Below are 24,557 nucleotides of genomic sequence, written 5' to 3' on the forward strand. Positions count from 1 at the left end.
GTGACTTACAACCAACCGGGGCTGAGCACTAACTACGTTTCTTAGGAACCTGAAAGTGCAGAAAGCTCTAACATGCATTCTAAGTGGTAGATCTCTGTTTTCCGGGCTGGATTCATGGTCTTCCCCCAGCTTCCTCACCAGTCTCTTTCACTTCTGGCAATCCCAAGACTGAATCTCACCTTCTGGCTTCCCTGTCCTATTTGGTCTTTCTTGGCTCCTCCTCCAGCATGTCACCAGCTTCTGTCCTTTCTTCTATTTCCTCAGTCCATATCCTCAGTGAAGAACACAGATGGCCCATCACTGTCTACCTGATAAAAATCCCGGATTCCCCCACCAGGCCTCACGGGGCCTGCAAACCTCTGGGCTGGTCCTCTCCCTGCCCAGTCTGCAAGACTCAGGGCCTAGCCCTGCATTGTTTGGTGAGTATATTATTTTCCTCATTCTGTAAACGCTGATATTATTCATCACACATATCACACTTGAACCATTATATATAATGGATTTTAAAAAGTCAACATCCTCAAACCAAAAAGTCTAATACTTCAGCAAATAGTAAGTAAATGAAAAAAAAAAAATCAACAGGCATTATTACAAGCAAACAAACAGGAGCCACCAAAGCTAGCTCATTTACTTAACCGATATACATTCATCAAGTTTTTTTTTTTAATTTTAGTTAGCATACAGCATAATACTAGTTTCTGAAGTAGAATTTAGTGACTCATCACTTATGTAGAACACCCAGTACTCATTTTATTTACCAAGTTTTTCATTAGTTTTCATATAATCTTATTTTTTTAAATAAAGGCTATTAGTTAAATATAAAAAATATGTTCTATTTAACACGAGCTCTATTTTTTTACACTATGAAGGCACACCCCTGTGTGCACACTCAGCCCTGCAATCCCTTTGTTAAAATCACAAGTCTTGATTTTTAGTTTAAAAAGGAAGCGTCAACACCCTCTGACTTAGAAGCTTTGTCTTATATTCTTGCTATTCTCCCTCCAACCCCTCAGCATGAAACCTTGTTCTGAAGTAGGTGACAATATATACCTTCTGCGTAAATGAACGAGTTATAAAGTTTGTGCTTGTGTGTAGAGGGGTACCATGGCAGCTACATAATGATGTACAAGTAGTTGGCAGGGGCCCCATTTAATCCTCAGCACATCTCATTTTAGAGAGAGAAAGAAACTGAGGCACAGAGAGAAGGCCCCTGGCTCAAGGTCACATGGGCTGCAAGAAACAGAGCTGAGTTTCTGCGTCCGTGTCTGATGGTCCTAAGAACCTTGCTTTCCCTCTACCTCATGTTGGCTATTTGCTATGTTACTTCTAAGAACTTCTGAAACACAAACCCCAGCTTAGCTGCTTCTTGCAACTGCTGCAAAGTACAAATATTCCAGTCTGGGAAAAGTTTTCAAAACATCGCTAGCTTTAAAAATACTATGTAAATTGACTCTCTCCTTCCCTCAAACATATACTCACACTTGAACCCCAAACTCCAATCTCTTTGGCTAGCTTCTCTGCCACCCAGGGATGGGTGTGAAATGCAGTCAAGCCTGCAGATGCGCTCGGTTCTACCACAAATACAGATCCGTGTGACAAACAGGCAGGCAGGAGAATGGGCCTTCAGCATTTGGAAGACAGTGAAGCTGGAGGTCACAAATTGGTGGCCTGCAGGCTGGATGTGGTCAGTGGGACATGTGTTTGGCCCACAGAATGTTCGGAGAACATTTTAATTAGCTGCAAACTCATGTGATTTCACATAAAAATGTGGATTTCTGGCTTTTATTGAAAAATAGGAAGTCTGACAGCACCAGCCCCTGCTCCCACCTGGTAACCATTGACTGCTGCAGGGAGCTGGCTGCTTTCTCTGGATGAGGCTCGATTTTTCCACAGTCTTCACTGCTTCCCACTGTCCCACACCTGACCCCCCTGTCCCATTTACAATACTTGCCGCCTTGCCTTGCCCCACTCCTGTAAGACTGTGAAATGTGCACCACCAGTTCTCAAGCTAGAACCTTGGCGAAGTTCCATTAGGCTAACTCACAACTTCTGGAAGCCTAGAAAGTGAGGTGCTTAGGTTGTAAATGCTTCCAGCCCTAGGGGCATCTCTGGCAGGTGCTGGTGAGCCTCACCCAGATGCGCTGCACGGTTCAGGGTGCTCCACTCCACTTCCAGTTGCCAGTGGCTACATCTCTGTGCCCGAGTGCATTTTTCCAGAACCAGGACCATTGCTCTGGCCATGAACATTACAGGACAGAAGTCCTGGGGAAGGTGTACTTCTAGAAAGCTTCAACTGTTGACTCCTTGGGAGGGGGTATAAATCCCCCAACTCCCTCCACCCTGAGGTTGTGTTTTGCACAGTTTCCCAGGGTTGCCCTGGGATTAAGCCCCAGTGCCCACTGTGGCAGCTGGCTTAACAGCACCATCTTCATTAGCTGCCTCCACTGGTCTATCACTGCTCTGCCTCCCTCCCAGTGTTGTTGCACTTCCCCAATGAATTGCCCTCAATTCCTTTCTTCAAGGTCAGCAGCTGGGAGATCCAAACCAAGAACGCACTCACGCTGTAGAGAAGAGGCTAGGTCAGGGGCCTGCCCTTGTTCTTCCTTCTCACCCAGCATGGCCTCCTCTGTAACTGCATGGCAAGCTCCTGCGTCCCCTTTGTACCCAAAGGTCACCTGGGAGCTCCCCTGCACTAGCTTAGAGCTTACAGTTGTCCATGTCCGTGTCTGTTTCCAACGTGGGCCGTTAACAGTGACAGCCATGAAGACGTACTCGTGAACCCAGCCCCTTCTTTGAGCTTATCTGTCTTGGTCACATGAAGCATTCCTGAGTGCAGGAGTCCTAACTGACAAGCAACTTCAGCATCAGACAGCAGACATCTGCATTCCTCAAGTATCCCGAGGTCACCCTGCCACTAGGAATGTTGCTGGCCCTTTGAAGCCCATGGGCCGCCTCTTTGCATCTTGCTGGATGGCTCTTGTCCCTTTTCCTCTGCCCTCTCACCAGGCTCCAGCCAGCTCGCCCCTTCACTAAATAAACTCACGCACCTACCCCTGCTCTGCAATGGCGGCAGCAGCAGATTTCAATTCTTTGGAGGCCCGTCATCTTTCCCTAAGCGCTGATCTGGGGACTTGGGGCACCCCGAGACTAGATGTCACAGTCATCACTTGCTGCAGGGCGATGTTTCAGCGCTCTGGACAGTAGTTGGTGTCTTGTGCTCTGCTTGCTGACATGCCTCACAGCCCATTAGGCCATGAGTTCTTTGGGAGCAGAGACCAGATCTTACTTATCTTTGGGTCCCCTAGCGGCTGGCACGGTCCCTGGCACTTAGCAGGTACTTAATAACTACTGTCCCAACAAATGCATTCTTGTTCCACGGAGGCAAGAAGAGACGAAGCCTGTGTGCTGAACGGCATCGCAGTGAAGAAATTAAAACTCAACTTGATCTTGACCCCGGGGTCACGTGGCTGCACAACTCCAGCGGGCACCATTCACGAAGTCTGTGGAGTGGTGCTCTGTGGGTGTCGCTCACACAGCATCTAATGTGGACGTGATCGCGGGGAGGTGTGATACAGATATGCTCCAAATGCATTTTCGCCATTCTTCTTTCTTCTCCCTTTCCACCGTGCCCCTCCCCCACCCCTAGGGATCCCACACTGCTCCACGGGAGGCCACTCTATGACCACAGTATGCTGTGCCCCAGCCAGCCCACCAGCCAACCAGCCGGTGGCCACCAACGCATTAAGTCCTATTTTATAGTGTTTTCAAGTTAGCTTATGGAGGTGAGAGGAAAGTCAGCAGACGGTTGTCCATGTGCATCCCACATTTTTTATAAGCAGCCTTCCCTTACAGGAAAGAACCGGCATAAATCTATGAAAACAGCTTTATGTTAGAGAGGCCCCACAAGTCCATCTTCAGGGAGATGTTTTGTTCAGTCTCAGAAATGAATACATCTCGAACTGTGTGATGACACAGAAGACTGGAGACCTTGGAGGCCTAGGCCCTGAGCTGCCTTGAGGCTTTGGACAGACGGATAGCCCCCCACCCTCCCACCCACACCACCTGGGCAGCCAGGTGAGGCATCTGAGCTGAGATCTGAGGGCAGAGAGGTTGATTAAAGAAAACGGGGGCGGAGGGGATGCCAGGACTGGATTATAGCTGGATTCAAGTGTGTGTGTGTGGGGGGGGGGTGAGCAATGAGGCTGGGGAAGAGGGAGGGCAGGAAGCATGGGCTCAGAATGGCCTCTCAGGGAACAGCTGAGGAGTCCAAACTCCATTCTGAAGAATGTGAGGCAGGAAGAGTGATGAGATTAAGTTTCTTCTCAAATTTTTATGGTATAACTGATATTATAAGCTTATTTTTTTAAATTAAGTTTTAAAATTATGTATTTACCGTGGCAATCATTTTTTTTACATGTGCTTACTATTTTAAATGCTTGCAAAATTTATTTTTGCTTATGTCTACGTTTATTTGGCCTTAACATTTTATTCCACGACTGTATTCCAGAGTGCTTTATCTGTAGGTGTCCTATTTCTCAGGAACAGTTTCATGCTTATTAAAGCTTTAACAGTCACTGAAGCAGATGTTGCCTTGCTCCCATTCCCTAGAACCCACCAGAGGGTTGGTCACCTGAGGCCAGCGCCCTCCAGGCCAAAGGCTTCCAACTCCTTACTGCTGGAGTTGTTTGCTCACCCCAGGGAAGGTGGCCCATAGCCAGAGAAGGCTGGAAGTGCTAGGGAGTGAATGCCTTTGGAGTGATTCTCCGTGGATGTGTGGTAAGAGGTGGTGGAGAAATCTGCTAGCAGCTTCCTTACCCCTGGGAGTGATTCTGAGGGGTGTTCCACAGAGTCTATCTCTCTGAAGATCTGCAGCTGGACAGAGCACGAGTTCCCCGCAGCTTATCAGGGCACACTGTCTTGTCTTTCTTCCCTTCCCTGTCTAAACTCACCACTCCCACAAAGTGCCTCTTGAGATCACTCCCCAAATAAACTGCCTGTACCTACATCGTTGTGTTGGGGTCTGCTTTTGGGGAAATCCAAACTGGGCAGTTAACAGACTCTATGATTTCTCATATATTCAAGGATGTCTTTATTTTGTCTTCACAATGGAGGGCAAGTTGGCTGGGTATAGAATTCTTAATTCACCAGAGAACCTATTCTGATTTTTTAATACTGTTACAGAAAAGAAGCCTACGGAACACTGGTTTGTTTGTTTTCTGTTAGGTATCAGTATCATCACTTTCATATTTTTCAAATTCAAAATCTCATGAAGCTGTGTGTTGACAGTGAAGTGCTCTCAATATTTCTGCCTGGTGTTTGCAGAGCTCAATCAAGAGAATGGAGATCCTTCCTTGCTGTCTACTCATGTCTTCTAACTATTATGGAGCCACTTTTCTTTGCTGATTTCTCCGGTCTCCACTTTCCACATCTATAGTTCTGTCATTCTTCTTCATTGTTTTGTTCTTTTTCTCTGAATTCTCAGACACCATCTCAAATATGCCAGGTATAACAATGAATCAATTTTCCATACTGCTAATTCTGCTCTTTCCTGATTATAACACATTTTAATTCTGCCATTGCTTTCTTGGTTTCATTATATTTCCTTACCCTATCTACAACCTTTATTTTTGTTTGCCTCTCAGTTCATTCCTTTTTCATCCCAGCTTATCGTTCTACTATCTGATCTTTTGCTATGCTCATTTTTTTTTCTTGAATTTAATCAAGAAAAGTGGATGCTAGAATAAAATTTACTTTTGTTTTCTATTAATAATCCTTCTAAAAGGTATGCTTTCCTTCTGTATCCTGAATTGCACTTTTCTTAGTTTATGTGTTAGAATCTTTTTGTAGAGTCCATGTTGTTTTTGTTAGGTCTGTGCAGCGTGAGTGGGCTCTCCTGGTTCCTCTTTACCACCCATCTGGTTGCTGTGAGAATCTTGCTCTGGGCTGAGTGATGCCATTTACATCTCCCGTTAGAGTTGTGGTTGTGGTCACGGGAGAGGACTTTTTGTTTCTTTACCTTTTGTTGCCACATTGATGGTCATTTTGCCTAATTGTTTTTCTAGTTGGTCCTGCCCCCGTGGTGGCTACGGGAGCTACGGGATGTCTCTGTGCCCTGCTACCTTTCTCACACTAAAGCTTCCCACATCCCAAAGAGCCCCTGATACCTTGTCAACTTTCTGAAAAATTGAAACTAGGGCTCCCTGTGCCAAAATTTGCTGGGATTCAATGGAAAAGAGATGAAAATGATCAGCTATAGTAGCTAATGACATATCTGTGGTCTTCTCAGGCACACTGTCCTCACCTGGCTAGAGCCCCTCATCCAGAATGCCTGGGGGGGCTACTTACTACACCTCAAGGTGCTCAATATGATACAGGGGTGGAAATGATGCTCTCCTGCCACTTAAAGAGGAGACAATTCTGCTATGCTCTTGGGCATCCCTCCACCTCTTCCACCCTATTACTCAGACCAAGGCTACCTTTTATGATGGCACACCCTTAGCCTTTTCCCTGCCTAATCCTACTTCCCTCACTTCTTCCCTACAGCATTCTCCACTATGGCAGATGCACCCAGGTCGCATGCAGGAGGGAATGGGAAATGTATGTAAAACCCCTGGTATATAGTAGGTGGTCAACAAATGCTACATTACATCCCCCAAATAGTTACAAGACTAAAAATATAATCATTTGTTCATAGCAATCTCTGTGAAAAACATTCGTCACAGTATTTTTTTTAGATTTATTTATTTAAGAGAGAGAGAGAGCAAGAGAGAGAACATGAGCAGAGGAAGAGGCAGAAGGAGAGGGAGACAAGCAGACTCCTTGCTGAGCAGGGAGCCTGATGTGGGGCTTGATCCTAGGACTCTGAGATCATGACCTGAGCTGAAACCAAAAGTTGTGGACACTTAATAGACTGAGTCACCTACACGCCCTCATTCATCACAGTATTAAAGAGAATAAAACTGGAATGAAATATCTACATAATAAGAATTTGAGGGTAATCCATTGTATACTTTATGATAGACTATTATGCAGCCTCCAAGCTAAAAAGAAAACTATGATGAAGGGAAATAGAGTAATACATAGCAACCTACACAGTTTGTGAAATACTACCACCAAATCCTATATACCAACAGAGTGGAGTCAGCTCAGAACTTTCTAGCAGACAAGAGAGAGAGCAAAGCCTATTCATAAGGGATGACTGTGCCTACAGATAAAAATAAGCCAAAGTACTCAGGGAAAGCACAGTTATTCCTAATTTTGAGACTGGAGAGAAATTTCTCCCATAGGTCCTAAGTGAGAGGAATCTGCAACGTAATGGCCCAGTCGCCAACCCCATCCTTTCAGTTACCACAGAGATGAGTTTTACAGATCTGTCCTGAGTGAGCCCCTTTCCTGCCACCCCCTACAGGAAGATGGCATCATGGCACAGGAAATTCTGTAAAAGAGATTCTATGTGGAGCCAGAGATACTAGGACCTTGTAGATACTTGGTTCTCTCCTGACTGGGCTTAAACCAGGACAATTTTTAGGGTGTAGAAGACAGATGGGAAGCATGCCTTTCTCACAGTCCTTCTTGATTGCTTTTGTGGCCTCCCCAACCCTGGTGCTCCTAAAAGCTATTAAGCAGCAGAGTTTAAGATAACCTCTTGTAAAGTTCTTGGAGCATGACCATTACAGATCGCTCTATAGGCTTCACTTGCCCCCTAAACTGGGCAAGGTTGGTATAATCCTATCAAAACTGTTGAGCTTGCCAGGATCTGTGTCTGAACAGAAGTTTGCCCATTGGCTTGAAGGTGCACCAAGTGCTCATCTGTGGGCAGAGCAGAGCTGTTCCTCAGAAAGTGATCTTAGTTTCCTTTAACACAGACACCAAGGCACTGCAGTTCCGTGTTGTAAACACTTCGAAAAGCTGCAAGAATTGCCTTCAAAACTGCTGTCAAGAGTCAGAACAACCACCAGGGAGGGTGAGGTCTGTCTGAGCCCACTCATTCCTGTTGCCTGCTGGAGACTCATTCTTTTTTTCTTCCCATAGATGGTTTGTTGAGTTGAATTATGGGACAGGAGAGAATACCAACTCCTTTTTCCTTTCAGAGTCATTCTACTTAAACTCAAATACATGAATTCATGCTAAAAAAACTCACTCAGTTCATGAAAATAATTTAATTTCCTCAATTCACTCAAATATATCATAAACAAACATGTCAAAGCACAGGCTAACATACGTGACCCCCTAATGGAAAACATCAAGTGCACCAGGGGTGATAACAAGCATAATAAGCTGCGATCTGTCCTCATTTCTTATCTTGTTATTCACAACTACTGACATAAAACTGGAATTCTTTAGAACACATGAGTGTTCAGAGAAGGGGTCAGACATTAAACGGTAGGGAGAGGGTTCCATAAGAGAGAAAGGATGGGAGACAATATTAGAGATGGGTATTGCTCCAACACACCTTCTAAGTCCAGGAGGAAAAAATCCTCATAGTTCCAAATGATACCCCACATAGTAAAACAGTCTCTGCAGAATCACTGCACATTGCAAGCTATGATGAAAGTTAGAAAATGCACCCGATGGAACAAAGACTCTCTTTCAGGGGTGCCTTCCTTACCTTCTGCCACATGTTGATGAAGAAGAGCTCCCGGGAAACATTGAAGGACACGTTGGCATCATAGGCATCATCCCCGAGGTTTGAGATGGAGATGTTTAGGGAGATATTCTTCACAGCCCCCAAAGCTAGATAGGGGGTTTTTCCATCAACACTGCAATGAAAAGTGAACAACAATGAACGCCCTGAAGTTTTCACTAACATAATATAAGGCATCAGAGGGTAGCTGAGGGTTGGGGCAGAAACTGCACTGGGGTCAGAACTACAAGTTCCAGCAACCCCATTAACCAGTAATGCATCCTTGGGCAATCAGTTAGCTCCCCTGGGCCTCAGTTTCCTCATCTAGCAGCCTAACTTGCTGGTTCTGCTGGGGCTCACATCAATCTCAGAAAATTATAAGATATTTAATACCATAGACATGGAATTTGGCCATGTATTCATTCATATGTTTTTGAGTACCTACTACATGCCAATCATGACTACTCTCTGTGCTAGAAGAGAGACCAGTGAACAAAACAGAGTTCTTGCCTTCTTACAGCTTCAGGGAAACAGAAAACACATACACCAAGGAGAAAACATACAGGTCAGATTGTGATTAGAGCTATGGAGAAAACTCACAAAGGGTAAGAAGGGTAGAGAATGCCAGATCTGGAGGGAGAGTGGGCTGCAATTTTAAATAGGGTGGTTGGGGAAGCCTCACTGATGAGGTGAACTCTGAGTAGAAATCTGAAGGAAAAAAAGGAGCAAGATACACAGACACCTGGGATCTAGCAAAGGGAAAGTCATGCCTGGCACGTTCAAGGACTGGCAAGGATGCTAGAGTGGCTAAGAGGAGTGAGCAAGGGGGAACGTGGGAGGAAATAGGCTCAGAGAGGCAAAGGGAGTGGGGACAGACAGATCATATGGGGCACTGCGGGGCCGTCACAAGGACCTTGGGTTGACTCTGAGAAGAAACTCCTGCAGGGCTCTGAGCAGAGGAGTGGTGTGACCTGACTTCCACATCTGTAGGCTCACACTGCCTGTGATGTGAACAGTCTGTGGAGTGCGTGGTCAGAGGGGAAGCAGGGAGCCTGGTTGGGAAGCTCTCACAATAATCCAGGAGGCAGCTCAGACCACAGTGGTTGAAGCTGAAGTAGTGAGAAGAGTGAAGTTGTGTTCTGGATGTGTTTCCAAGGTTATGCCAACAGATTTTGCTCACAGATTGATTGGGTGAGGGGTATTAGGGAAAAAAGAGGAGTCAAGGACAGCTGCAAGGATTTTAGCTTCAACAACTAGAGGGAAGAGTTGTCATTCATTGAGATGGGAAAGAGTATAGAAGGTTCAGCAGAAAAAAATCCAAATGCCTATTGGATCTTTAAGAAGAGGTGTTGGATAGCTGGATGCTTAAGTTTTAAAGGAGGGTCTAGGCCAGAGATACACATTTGGGATGAACTGGATATGATCACTAGGGAATGAGTATAGATAGAGAAGAGGTCTCACACTTAGGAGTTGCAGGTGAGGAGGAGAAGAGAAAGCATGACAAGGGAGGTAGGAGGAAAACCAAGAGAGATGGTATCTAAGTGGCCACAGAAGACATGTTCCAAGGAAGGAGTAATCAGTTTTGTCAAATGTGGCAGACAGGCCAAAATAACATGAAGACTTAGGATTGGCCACTGGAATTAGCCACGTGGAGGTCACTGGTGATCTCAAAAAGAGCTGCATAAGTGGAGTGATGGGGATGAGAGCTTGGAGTTGGCTTAAGAGATGGAGGAGTAGAATAAATGGAAACAGCGAGGACACTCAAATTTTGGAGGAGTTTTTCTGTAAAGGGGAGTGGAGAAATAGGATGAGAGCCGGGGGTGGGGAGTGGGCTCAAGGCAATTGTTTTGTTTTAATTATTTTTTTTGATGGAGTGTTCCATGATTCATTGTTTGCGTATAACACCCACTGCTCCATTCAATATGTGCCCTCTTTAATACCCATCACCAGGCTAACCCATCCCCCCACCCCCCTCCCCTCTCGAACCCTCAGTTTGTTTTTCAGAGTCCATCATCTCTCATGGTTCGTCTCCCCCTCCGATTCCCCCCCCCTTAATTTTTCCCTTCCTACTATCTTCTTCTTCTTCTTTTTTTAACATATATTATTTGTTTCAGAGGTACAGGTCTGTGATTCATCAGTCTTACACAATTCACAGCACTCACCATAGCACATACCCTCCCCAATGTCTATCACCCAGCCACCCCCTCCTTCCCACCCCCCACCACTCCAGCAACCCTCAGTTTGTTTCCTGAGATTAAGAATTCCTCATAACAGTGAGATCATATGATACATGTCTTTCTCTGATTGACTTATTTTGCTCAGCATAATACCCTCTAGTTCCATCCACATCATTGCAAATGGCAAGATTTCGGGTTTTTTTGATGGCTGCATAATATTCCACTCTGTGTGTGTGTGTGTGTGTGTGTGTATACATACATACATACACACCACATCTTCTTTATCCATTCATCTGTTGATGGACATCTTGGCTCTTTCCATAATTTGGCTATTGTGGACATTGCTGCTATAAACACTGGGGTACACGTACCCCTTTGGATCCCTACATTTGTATCTTTGGGGTAAATACCCAGTAGTGCAATTGCTGGGTCATACGGTAGCTCTATTTTCAACTTTTTGAGGAACCTCCATACTGTTTTCCAGAGTGGCTGTACCACCTTGCATTCCCACCAACAGTGTAAAGAGGGTTCCCCTTTCTCCGCATCCTTGCCAACACCTGTCGTTTCCTGACTTGTTAATTTTAGCCATTCTGACTGGTGTGAGGTGGTATCTCATTGAGGTTTTGATTTGGATTTCCCTGATGCCGGGCACCAGACAAATTAGATTTTAAACCAAAGACTACAATAAGAGGTGAGGAAGGACACTACATCATACTTAAAGCATCTATCCAACAAAAAGATCTAACAATTTTAAATATCTATGCCCCTAACATGGGAGCAGCCAGTTATATAAGCCAATTAATAACAAAATCAAAGAAACACATCGACAACACTACAATAATAGTAGGGAATTTTAACATCCCCTTCACTGAAATGGACAGATCTTCTAAGCAAAAGATCAACAAAGAAATAAAGACTTTAAATGACACACTGGACCAAATGGACTTCACAGATATATTCAGAACATTCCATCCCAGAGCAACAGAATACACATTCCTCTCTAGTGCCCATGGAACATTCTCCAGAATAGATCACATCCTAGGTCACAGGTCAGGTCTCAACTGGTACCAAAAGATTGGGATCATTCCCTGCATGTTTTCGGACCACAATGCTTTGAAACTAGAACTCAATCACAAGAGGAAAGTCGGAAAGAACTCAAATACATGTTCTGTTTTGTTTTTAAGATGGAAATGATCATAGCATATTTGAGTGAGCATGAGAAGGATGTACCCAGAGGGGACAATTAATGACATGTCACGGAACAACTGCTGGATGGCCTGGTGAACAAATGGAGGGGCTGGCCTCAGCTAGCACAAGGTGAGAAACTGGAGCCAATGGTACCAACGTGTTAGTAGATGGGTGTTAGAAACAAAGCAGCGGTTCCTTAGTGATTGCTTCCATTTTGCACTGAAACAGAAGTAGGGTCAAAGACGGGGAAGGAGTGATTGTTTGATTGTGAAGGAGGAGGAGGGATTGTTTGAGGGGCGAAGAGAAGAAAGGAAATGGCAACCCAGGAAAGTGGGGGAGTGAGCGGGCCATCAATGGGATGACAAGGGAATGAGGACGATGGGGATGATGACAATGATGAAATCACATGAGATGGATGACTGTTATGTGACGTGAGATGGGGACAAAACAAATTCACACTGGTAGCCAATCTTGGATGGGCCAACCAGTTAATGGATGATGTGATTAAGCTAATCAGGGTTTATGTGATGGACAGTTGGTATTTTTGGCTGCTCAGCATCCTGACAATTTTCTGTTTGGGAGGAATCTCAAGATAGGTGGGAAGGGCACATCAGAAGAAAGGGGGTAGGCCCTCCCTCTCCCCTCTTCTTGATAGCTAAAGTGTAGGCACCTGACTATAGGCAGTCATGTGATCTAAGCATAGTCAGGGGCCTCAGGATGGTGAGCAGAGGCTCCCAACCAGAACCATGAATTTTGAGGGTTGTACAAAGGCACCAGTGCCCTCTGAGATCATCTGAGGTGGCTACAGAGGTGTTGAGAGCCCAGAGGTGGAATCCTGAGCTCAGCCTGGTCTCCCTTGTTTCCTGTCCATGTTGGTTCTCCAGGCTCCCTGCCTATGCTCTGAACCAGCCCACATCCTTCCAATAAATTCCTTTTCTGCTTAAATTAACCAGCACATGTTTATTGTTGTTTGCAACCATTAGTACAGCGAAGAGAGCATGAGAGAGAAGAGAAATATCCAAAATCTCAGTAGGCTATAATCCTTTGAAATACAGATTGTTGTGGGAGGAGCAATCCTCATTCCCCATCCATGAAGAAAAGACCTCACTTTCCTGCACGCCCTGGTGCATCAGCAAGAATAACATGTGCAACGAGAGATCTGACGGCCTTGCTTTTGGAAGCAAGAGCTCTAAGGATCCAAACAAGATGTGAAACATTAACTTAGAGAAAAGCTTCAAATTCTTGAATGGCCTCCAATAAATTAAGACCCTGACCTCAAGCTATTGTGGCAGTTATTTATTATTGTTGGCCATTTTAATTTTAAACAATTGATGGGTTATTTCTGTCCTCCTGTTTGCTTTTGTAAGATTACAGGAGTAATCCTTGGGCCTTGAGGAGTTATGAGGGCGTGCTAAGCTTGCTTTCTCTTGAGAAAGATGAAAGTAGCCCAGTCGCATCAGAAAGTTATCCACAGTTTCCAAATGGAACATAGGGAGATGATACAGAAAGCACAGGACTGTGGGATAGGGAGCTGCCTCCTTGTTCCAATTTTGTTGTTTGTGATCAGCCTCCCTTCCCCATATGTAAATGGCAAGGGTGCAGGCCCCAGATGTCTAAGCTTCTCCAGCATCCAGAACTCGGGCTTCTTTCACTAAATCAGGCAGCAAGATTGTTCCTGGGCTTTCAGAGTCAAGTGATTCTAACATGGCTCCATGACGAAGGGAAGCCAGGCGCCTTCCAGGATGGAATGTGAACTATCAGACTTCCTTAAAAAGGGGTGCCTCAAAGCTGTTTTCACTCTTCCTCCACAGTTGAAGACCTGTGTATGAAACAGTACGTCTCTGCTTCCAAAGCTATTCTTAGAAATGAAATGAAATGTAATTTGCCTGGTGCTGGGTGCTTTGAAACATGTCATCTTTCTGAAACCTTACAACACTGTGAGCCGTTCCTGACGTTAGTCCCATTTTTAGAGGCAAGGAGATGGAGAAGCCGAGATAAAGTGGCTGGCCAAGGAGCTGTGCTGGGCTTAGAAAGCAGCACAGACTATGCCTTCAAAGCCCCACCCCCTCCATCGTGGGCCCCTTCTGATCTCCCTCCTGGGGGAAATAAATCTCCCTAGTATGAGCCCCTCCAGCCCCATGTGCTCCACCAACACTTCCCAGCACTTACCAAGGTTGGGATGACACATTTATTTGTGTGGTTATTTGATTAAGAAACACCTCTTCCCTATTAAAATCTAATTCCCAGGGGGCAAGGACCCTGCTGTGGTTTTGCTCATCAATGAACCCTCGATGACAGTCTTGGGCCAGGCACATAGTAGGTGTTTGGTGAACCCTTATGGAATGGATGAATGAACATGCCCAACATCCCCACGACAGTTCTTCAGCTCAACCTTTGTATTTTACAGTTGGAGGCAATGAGCCCACCTCCCCGCTCACTGCCCAAAGGGGAACCCACTTTGGTCAAGGTCACCAAGCCATGTAGGGGCTGAGCTGGAGCTAGTGCCCAAGGTTGTGCCCAACTTCCTTTGGCATGAAGGTTGTCTGAGCCACAGCTCTTATGTAAACTCCATCTCAGTTGGGATGCGCTTTGGCAAGAAAAATCTTTTAATGACATCTAAAAAGAACAGAACTCCACAGAGACCAATCTCTCTGTCAAGACTGAAAGAGTAAGACAACTGGGCATAGGGGTTTTCGCCAAACATCCCACCGGTGCTTCCTTATTAAAGAACTGCCTTTCTAGTTCTCAAAGAATTTTGTTCCCTGAGAAAATTTCCCATTAATTCTAATTTGCTTGTGCAATCTTTTAAATGGGTCATATTACTTTGTACACCACTCACTGGTGTATTTTTATTCAAAAAGTGTTACTAACAGTCAACATATGATACAAGTTGTATAGTTTCTATAAAGTTCTATAAAGTATAGTTTCTATATTTCCAGCCTGTTGGAAATACACTGCTCATTTATTATGAAAAATGACAAATACAACTGCTCTAATACATCTTATAGCAGCTGTTTTTGGGATATGTTGCGCTTATATTTAAGTTTAGTGCTGATTCGATGTTACCACTGCCATGTTGGTAGCCATGTGGAGCCCGAGTGCCACTGAAGAACCCTTCTCTGATCTCTCTCATCATTGTGCATTCAGAGTGTGTACCACTCAGAAGTCCTCACTGGGGAGATGCAATACATTTCCATATTAGCCACCATATGCTGAACGACTGAGGCCACCAAAGTGAATTCTTTCCCCTCTACAGTCTCACAAGCAATTTTACGCAGATAATTTTTTGAGAAGATGCTAAGGGAAGAAACTAAAGTAGCTCAATGGTGTTTAATAATTAATGATCCATTTGATCATTTTAGATTTTCCCTAAGTCTTAAAGATAAAAGCTATGACCTTATGTAAATAATTTGTGGTTATAACCTCCCTTCCATGAAATGTAATACTTTTATTTTCTTTTGCTGTTAGCTTTAATCTAGCCTGAGTAAAGGATGCTAATACAGGAGTTAATCAAGCGTATTGTAGTCCACTGTATTTGAGTTTTAAAAACTTGTCATACCATTATTATTACTGATGACATATTTGCCACCCACAACTGTATTTGATAATGACAACTAGGATAATAGTATGGGGCAGCCAAATCCATCCATGTTTTTTCTTCCCGCCTTCATTCTTTCGTCTCCCCCCTTCTCCCTCCCTTCCTTCTAGTCATTTATCCGTCCATCCATTACTTTTTAAAACTACCTTCTCGACTTAGGTACCAGGGATACAGGTGCCAGACCCCTAGGAGTTCACAGTCCAATGGAGGAGGCAAACACATAAGACATAAGTTGACATCAACATGTGTGTAGTGCTGACCCAGAGGGATGAAGAAACATCCCCAGGAGGTCCCTTATGCTATGAGAGCACCAAGAAGGGATTCTTCAGGGGGCAGTGGCGGGGAAGGGTGGGGAGTATTTAGCAAGGTATTACTGACGGGGTGAACCATGAGTCCTACAATAATGGGATGACAGCCCTGTCAACAAAAGTGTTGCTAAGCCTGATTATATAGACGTGTGCGCACGCACGCACACACACACACACACACACACTCACACGCAATCCTTAGTTTTTCCATTCATGGAAATCATACTAAAAAGGACACTGTGAAGCAGATCATATTCTCCCCTAGGACAAATGTCAAAATTGGGGGCAGCATTCCTGAGTAACGATCCAGTATCCAAAAAAATCACAGATATCCTCAACAGTGTGTCATAAAGGCAAGAATATAAACTAGAGCCACTGTGATTTAAAATCATAGACAATGCTTCCTATTCTTACAAATGGGCAGACACCTTAAAATCAGAAATGGAATTGGACAGCTGGATGGGGCTCACTTGAGTCATCATTTTGCAGCTAAAGGCCACAGAGTGAATCTCGCATCTGTGTGGCTGCTCAGCAGACAGTGGCAAAGCGAGGCAGCCCTCCCAACTCTCGTGGGAGGTCTGGTGCTCCTCCCTCTGCTCCCAGTGTTCTTAAAGTACAGAAACATGCAGTTAAATGGACTAAAATTCACAGAAAGCTTATTTGGCTATAATAAGATGAGAAATGAAATTGTGTTTGCCTTCTTAGCATTTAGAATATTTAGAATATTGGGAGGTGCCATCTCTTTACAAAAGATATCTGAAGTGCTTATTTTCCTCTTGACAGTTTTCCTTGAAATTGGTGGAGGTGTTCAGGATGATTCCGGATACCTTCAGCAGCTCAACTGGGCAACCCCCTTCTTGACACTTTGTTGACAAGTATCAGAGTTTTTCGATGATTAGTGCTTAAAACCACAAACATGATAAAACCATAAAGCCACAGTTGCGCATCGATATCTTCCTAGAAGGGATATGCACAAAAGTACCAAATAAACTGATTAAGATATGAAGGACATATACCACAAAGCTGATAAGATGAGTCGCACCAAATAACAGGTACAGAATAAGGTGCAAAAAGAATTCAAAGGAAAGAAATCACTGTAGACTGACTAAGAGGTTCCTGAGAGAGGTAGGAAGTGATCCCCACCTTAAAGAATGAGGAGCACAGGGGTGGAAACAGGAGGTAGATTTCAGTCATAGAAGAAAATAAACAATAGGTAAAAGGATGGAGGTGACTCCAATAATACAGAAAGGAGCAGGAACAGCACATCCTTAGCAGCAAGATGAGTGGGAAGCAAGAAGATGTAGGATGCATCCAGATTCCCATGAATCTCGAATGTCTCAGTTTTGGGTTGATCCTCTAGACTAGTGAACTTAACTATTATCTTGAGTCACCAATGCCAGGCAGTATGGCAAGCAATTAGTAAATAACAGGCACCAGATTGAAAGTATTACAGAATGCAGTAGGCTATAGGGGGTTCTACCCTGTCCCCTAGGGTCTTATCACTGCAGCCTGCAATTCCATCTGCCAGCATCCCCTTCTTTTGCTGGAGGATTTTTCTCGGCAGGCCAGCAGAGTGCCAAAAAATAAAGTCCCTGACTGCCCTGGAGCAGCCCTTAACCAATGACTGATGGTGACTGGGGTATAATTACCTTGGCTCCCTCGCCTATTGGGTGTGACAACTCTGAAGGTCATGTTCCAGGCCTGTGCTGTCTAACACAGCAGGCACTAGTCACATGTGGCTCTGGAGCACTTGAAATGTGGCAGCTCTGAATTAAGTATAAAATACATATCTGGTTTCTAAGACTTAGTACAATAAAATAAAAAAGGATGTAAAAACCTCAGTCATCATTTTCATATTAATTACATGTTTAAATGATCATTAAAATATGTTAAATAATATTTGTTCCATCCATTTGTTTCATTTTAATTCTTCAATGTAACTATCGGAAATTTTTTTTTAAGATTTTATTTATTTATTTATTTGTCAGAGAGCGAAAGAGAGAGAGCACAAGCAGGGGGAGCAGCAGGGGCGGGGGACAAGCAGACTCCCCACTGACCAAAGAACCCGATGCGGGGCTCGATCCCAGGACCTGGGATCATGACCTGAGCCGAAGGCAGACGCTTAACCGACTGAGCCACCCAGGCGCCCCTATTGGAAAATTTTTAATTAAATATGTGGCTTACTGGCCAGGACTGTTCTAGACTTTCAGTAAATTCTGTGTATTTTAACAGTATGGTTGATTTATGATTCATCTTCAGTGGTACATATTTGTTCATGTTACTTGCAAAGTAGAGATTTAGGGAAAATAAAGTACATTTGGGTAAAAATAAAATTTAAAAAATAAAATTGATAATGCTTAGCTCGTAAAACCCACTTGCTTGTAAAATGCCATAATAAACATTATGAAATGTCAGAAAAAGGTGTTCCATGTGTGTGCTTCCCCCTCCCCCAGGGCAATTTTGAGTTTCACCGAAATCGGATGCCCAAAGTTGTACACGGTGCAGGTAGGCCTCACTGGCTACGTGTGACATGGGAGATGAGGAAGCCAGCCACGCGGACCTTGGCAATGGGGAAGGTCTCAGCCTGGCCCTGTCAGAGCGGACCCTGAGGTAAGTCTGAGAACAAGCAAGTCATTTATTCGGGAGGTGGTCCCAGGAAACACCAGTAGGTGAGAGGTGGAGTGAGACATGGAGGGACAGGCAACCAAAAAAGGATGTGACATCAAGTCCGTCACCCCTGGGGACACCTGCAGCTTCACCTTGCTGGAGTTTCTGGGAACCTACAGAACGTTCACCTCAGAGTTATCCCATCTGCCAGGTGAGGGAAGTATTGACATATGAGTCCCATAGGCCCTGGTCACGGGCTGCTGCTGGGAGGGAGGGTCTCTCCCCGGCGCCTCCGCCTGCTATGTGGAGGGCAGAGCAGGCAGAGATGCAGAAGCGGGAGCTGGGAGCTGTTACACAGGGCCTGCTGGGGGGTCTTACTCCAGCTTTATAGATGGAAGCATGACCCAGTGAGCGAGGCCTGTCGCTGGCAGATCAGCTCAGTTAATCCTCTTACCCGTGAACGCCTGGCAAGGGCCCAAGGCCCTGGAGAAACCCCACCCTACCCCTTGCGATCCTGGCCCTGCACACTCCCCTTCCTGAGCCACTGTTAAAGGACCCATCTCAGGTACCACAGGCTCCACTTCCATGGATGGTTCCAGCCCACGCAGGCCTAACAGTCCTGCCAAATGTAGTATGGGTGAAAGAACACACCCCTTTATGGGGGGCGGGGGGGGCGCTCGCCGGGGGTTACACCAGGGGCGCTGTCCTGGTTGCCCGTGACCAGCAACTGCTCTTCAAGGTAGCCACGCCGATCCTGTAGAGGTTGTTAACGATCTTGAATATTGCTCCTGCCCTAAACCAGCCAGTATCCATTGGGGTAAAACAAACAGGACACTCCTCTTGCAAAATCCGCGGGGTATATATTTCTGAGCTACCCTAGCACAATCCACTCTGGAGAGAGTGATCAAGGTCCAGATGACAACGAACACGAATTTCCGAGGCTGCTTCTGCAGGGCACATGCTCTGTGAGGGACTTCACCCAGCTGCCCAGCCTGGGGAGCCAGCTGTCCATACTTCCAAGGCTCAACAGGGTTCACCCCAGAATGTTGTTTGGGTGTTAACGCCTCAGCCTCTGTTCACTTCTAGGGGCTGAAAGCTCTTACAGTCCCGCCTACTGCTGCTTCCGAGGGTTATGCCAAAGCCCTCCGGATTCGTCACAGAAGAGCCAGGCTGGAGGCATCTCCTCTGTGACACAGGCAATCCCTCTATAGAGAAAATTAGGGATCGAGACAAAACCCTATGAAAACCCAGTCTCAAAACCCCAACATTTCTTTTTTTTTTTTCTTTTTTAAAGATTTTTATTTATTTATTCATGAGAGACAGAGAGAGAGGCAGAGGGAGAAGCAAGCTCCCAAGGAGCAGAGAGCCCGGTGCGGGACTCGATCCCAGGACCCTGGGATCATGACCTGAGCCGAACGCTCAACCATCTGAGCCACCCAGGCACCCAAAACCCCAACATTTCTATGTCTCCAAAGAACAAAGCTGCCAACCTCAGCCTTTATAGGTAAGATGCCAGGATGAATGCCCTCACAAATTCTGTATTACTCTGAGCGTCGTGCACCATGTTTTCAGACTCTTGATCCGTTTCTCTCAGCTTGTAATAAGCCGGAGAAGCTATCCTTTTCCCAGGATGGTCATTCTCATGTGACAGAACTCTGGACAAGGAAACCATGAAGTACAACAAGGGACTACGAAGGAGGAAGTTCTCATGGAAGGTTCTATTATCAGCTCTGAAATTTCTCTTTCCTTAGGGATGGGAAATTGTTTTGATTTGCTGGCTTATTTTAGTTAGTGACTGCCTCTTTCTTTGGATTCCCGTAGATCTCATTGATAAGCTATTTAGAATCCAAATACCAATTTTCACCGCTGTGAAAACTCACTAAAGTTTCCTGATTTATAAGGTTCTAGCTACTGTGGCAAATAGGAATTTATTTTACTAAAAAAAATTACCAGGAAATATCCAAAAAGTATATTGTATCAAAAAGGCACAATCCTAAATATATTAAAGAAATCAAATCTCATCTTGTTTTATATTTTAATAAACTCTAGGATGATAGGAGTTGTTATTTCTGCCTGATGTTTAGTCTTATCCTGTGGTGACCCTACAGCCGGTCCCACATAAACCCAGGCCTCGGGCAACCTCCTGCCATCTACAGCCTCAGCCCTGAACCACCTGCTCTAACCCATTTGATGTTCCTCAGGCTGACCTGCTCAAGATCCTCGCATTTCACAGCCTACAACACATTTTGCTTTTAAGCCCAGTGCCACATCTGGGAGCAGCCTGCTTCAAAGTTGTCCGTGCCCTACGTCTGCCACCACTCAGCCTCTCCTCCAGCTGTCCTGCCTTTGGTCTCCCTGGACATGCACCTCCGTCGTCTGTCTTGGCTTTGGCTGCATCCCTTGGCTGATGTGCTTACATGGCTTGTCCCAGAACCCTCCCAGCATCTGTCCAGACGTGTGTCTACTTTCAAATATACTTAAAAAAATCTAAACAGCAACTGTCTACTTTAATTTCTTCTTTCATTTTAAATCCATAACTTTAAGTGGTTTTGATATTCATATTGTTTGTATTCTCAAATGCTGCATCAATCAGAAACACTATCATCAAACAGAACACACTATATGGATATGTTTTAAACTTCTCCAAAAGTGGGTTATCATGTCATATAGTTTGAGACGTGCTTCACATCTCACCAGGCTTTATAAACCCCTTCTAATCACGCAAAACAGATCCATATGGTTATTAACTCCAGATAGAGATCATGAGGCACCTCTGTAAGGCACGTCAATTAAAGTTTACAGTGGGTCACCAGAATGATTCCTGGGACTGAGTTTCTGGTTTGAAAACCACTTATATGAAGCCAGAAATACCTCTGTCTCCCTCAAGTGTACCCACCTGGGCCAGTTTTATGCTCAAAAAGTGAGAGAAAAGCATTTACTGAGGTGATCTGAGCCCAAATAGTGGCTTCCCTAGCAACATTCAGATAATTCACATAAATATGTGGTACTTTGAAAAAATAACATGCCTATATCCTGTCTTGGCTAGCATCAGTTTGGTCCTAGATCTGGCTCATTTAATAACTCATGGAGTGGCAGAATCAGTATTTGCTTCAATGGTCATCCTCATCCTTTTCCTAACAAGGCAAACATGAGAAGCCAGAGGGTCCGCCCTCCCCCCTGCCCCCATCTGTTTAACTGTGAAAAGAACTGCTGCTTCTCAGCTAACAGAGGAATTCAAATCCTCATCAGCCTTTTCTTTAGTAGTTTCTGGAATCACTAAATCTTAGGACATCTGGAACAAATCAGGTCCACTCACTGTAACAACTGGATTAAAGACAAAGAATACTTCTGGGGCAGGGGGAGGGCAAAAAGGGATTCCCAAAATCTGTGGGCTGCTCAGAGGTCTGATGTCATAAGACAGGATGGTGTGCAGCGATTTATGACCCGACCCAGCAATGGCATGGTGCCACCCTATACAACATGTCAGCTGCTCCTAAAGCCTGGCCACCACATACCCAAAATGCAAGAAGTTTATCTGCATTTCACGGAAGACGGCAGGCCAGACAACTCAAGAGAACCCAAATCAGCAGGGCCACTGTGGTCCCTTGACAAGGAAGTTGGTTGTGGCCATAACTTTTCCCTGCTTCAAGCTCAAGAAGCAAATGGGGGACATAAATGGTCACAGACAATAAAACGTGTTGAAATTACAAGCCTCCCCAGTTTGGAACTGTTTTTCCTGTGAGGTGAAGAGCCACGGAGAAAATAGCTCTGCCTGCCTGGGTCCTCTGGAGTTCCTTGAAGGTAGAAACAAGAACACACACAGCAGACATAGCATGTCGAACAACCAGGAATTGGCTCATTTGTCCCCAAAGTGGCTACCACATTCACCCCCAGCCCAGTTTCTCTGCTTTGGGCCTGCAGTACTAGTTTTCTTGAGCTCATCAAAGTTTTTATGGACAGTTACCTGTGTCCTTAATAAACCAAGAACAAGGAACGAATGTATACTTTTTAATCAGTATATTATAGACCCTAGGATCCAGAGAGTCAGGGAAACACTTCCTTCAGTGGTTTCCAAGTTTGGTCTTACATTAAAAAAAGAAAAATATAACGTGACAACAGCTTTATAATGAGATCCCAGTTCTGCATATTATAATAAAAATCTTTGTCTACTCCTGTTAACAAGGCAAAACATTTGCTTCTCCAGCATGTATCTTTTCCCATAATCAGGAAAAATTTCTGAACAGGGGTTTTTAGCTTGTTTTTGTGTCATCAGATACTCTTGGTGGTCTCCTGAAATGAATGGTCCCCTTATCAAAATAATGTTTTAAAATGCATAAAATGAAAAATCAGATTACAAAGAAACCAATCATACAAAAATATAATTACATTTTTTTAAATGTATGGTTTAGTAATATGTGTTCTTTCTTTTATAACATTAAGTAATAAGATTTGGCGGTGGGTTTAGTAACTACCATAACTTTGAAGTAGGGATGAATGTAAATGATATTTTGAAACATCTGCAACATTGTAACTTGATAGGAAAACATGAACGATTTCTACCTGTGACAGTCAGAGGTCCTGCTAATATTCCTATGCTTTGTTGTCTACATTCATAATCAAATAAAATGCTACATTTCAGTTTGAAGTTAGTAAAAATAAAGATTGTTTTCCTATTCAAGTTCACAGACTCTGTGAACTCTATGCACAGATCACTAAGGGGATATGGACCCAGGTTACAGCCTCTGTCCTGTGGGAAAGGGAGGGAGAGGGGCTGCTTTAATGACGGGAAGAAAGGACCATGCTGGTGGAGAGAGGAAAGACAAGAATGTCATTTCTGGAAGGTGTATAATAAGATATTTGCAATTTCCTTCACCTCAATTCCACTGTCCCTGGACTAACAATGAGCCATCTTTAAAACTGATGACCCTGGGAAGGCGGGCCAAGGAGGTGCATAAGAGAATCTTCTCCTTCTTGGCTTAGAAGGTAAATTTTTTATATTCTTCCACACGAGGAGAAAAAAAAAGGAACAATTCATTTTTTTTCTCTCTTGAAGAAACACAACTGTCAACCGAAACAATGGCATTCATCTCTTGTTCAAATTTCTTATCACAGAAAACATTCTTAAAAAAGAGCCCAGTACCCCTAGCAAGGAAGACTGATTACTCTGAGTTCATGTGTTCCCTCATGTACTAAGCACTGTAACTGCTTTCAGTCCCCCACCATTCAGGACCTTTGCAGTGAAAGCCATCTCTCACCAGGGTAGCCCCTCTCCTTTAATCCCTTCTGTCTGCAGAGCCCTCTTTAAAAACAAAGTCCCAGGGACAAAGCAACCAGAAGTAATCCTAAAGACACAAAATCCTGGGGTGTCTGGGTGGCTCAGCCGGTTGAGCTTCTGACTCTTGGTTCAGTGTCGTGAGATCGAGTCCTGCACCGGGCTCCATGCTCAGCGCAGAGTCAGCTTGAGATTCTCTTTCTCCCTCTGCCCCTCCCCCTGCTCACATGCTCTTTCTCTTAGATAATATATGAATGAATGAATGAACGAATGAATGACACAAAATCCCTCTCACCACCTGAAGGGACCTCCTATATATCACTCCACACGCCTGGTTTTTAAAAACCCAAAAAACCCTCCAATTCCAACAGGGCAGATTAAAAGTCCATTGACAACTCTTTCCCCCCACCGATATCTGCTAAACACATTGGATTTAGCTTCCTCTCAAAACTCACATTCCTAAAAAAGAATCAGACTGCCTAGCGAGGCGATCTAAGAATGAACAAACAGGATGTGAGGTCTAAGACGTGTAGCCTCTCACGTCGGTATCCCTGGAAGCAGTCTCTGATGGGGATTCAGGTGGTTTATCAAGGGATGCCATGGGGAGCAAGGGGCCACGGAAGGAGGATGGGGCAGGGAAGATGCTGAGAAAGACCATGGTCTTGGGTAGAGTCGCCTAATTTCACATGGGGGCTCTGGAGCACAAACTGCAGCATGGAATTACCTACACTTGAGACAGGGGGCTGGCCTTTTTCTCCCCCAAATGAGTCAGTCATTGGCTGAC

General features: G+C 44.7%; 1 protein-coding gene across 3 annotated transcripts in view; it reads right to left on the minus strand.

The window, feature by feature from the left end:
- The window catches only part of ITGA9 (integrin subunit alpha 9), a 344,586-nt gene that overhangs the window by 119,700 nt on the left and 200,329 nt on the right, over positions 1–24,557 (minus strand). For all 3 annotated transcript variants that reach the window (XM_045904051.3, XM_045904049.3, XM_054504511.2), the window contains one exon: positions 8,609–8,759. In XM_045904051.3, the coding sequence (XP_045760007.1) occupies positions 8,609–8,759 (151 nt within the window). The remainder of the gene's footprint in view (positions 1–8,608; positions 8,760–24,557) is intronic.

The sequence above is a fragment of the Mirounga angustirostris genome, unplaced genomic scaffold, assembly GCF_029215605.1.
Source record: "Mirounga angustirostris isolate CCGP_5_RB_7025 unplaced genomic scaffold, mMirAng1.0.hap1 SCAF_1, whole genome shotgun sequence".
NCBI classification, from domain to species: domain Eukaryota; kingdom Metazoa; phylum Chordata; class Mammalia; order Carnivora; family Phocidae; genus Mirounga; species Mirounga angustirostris.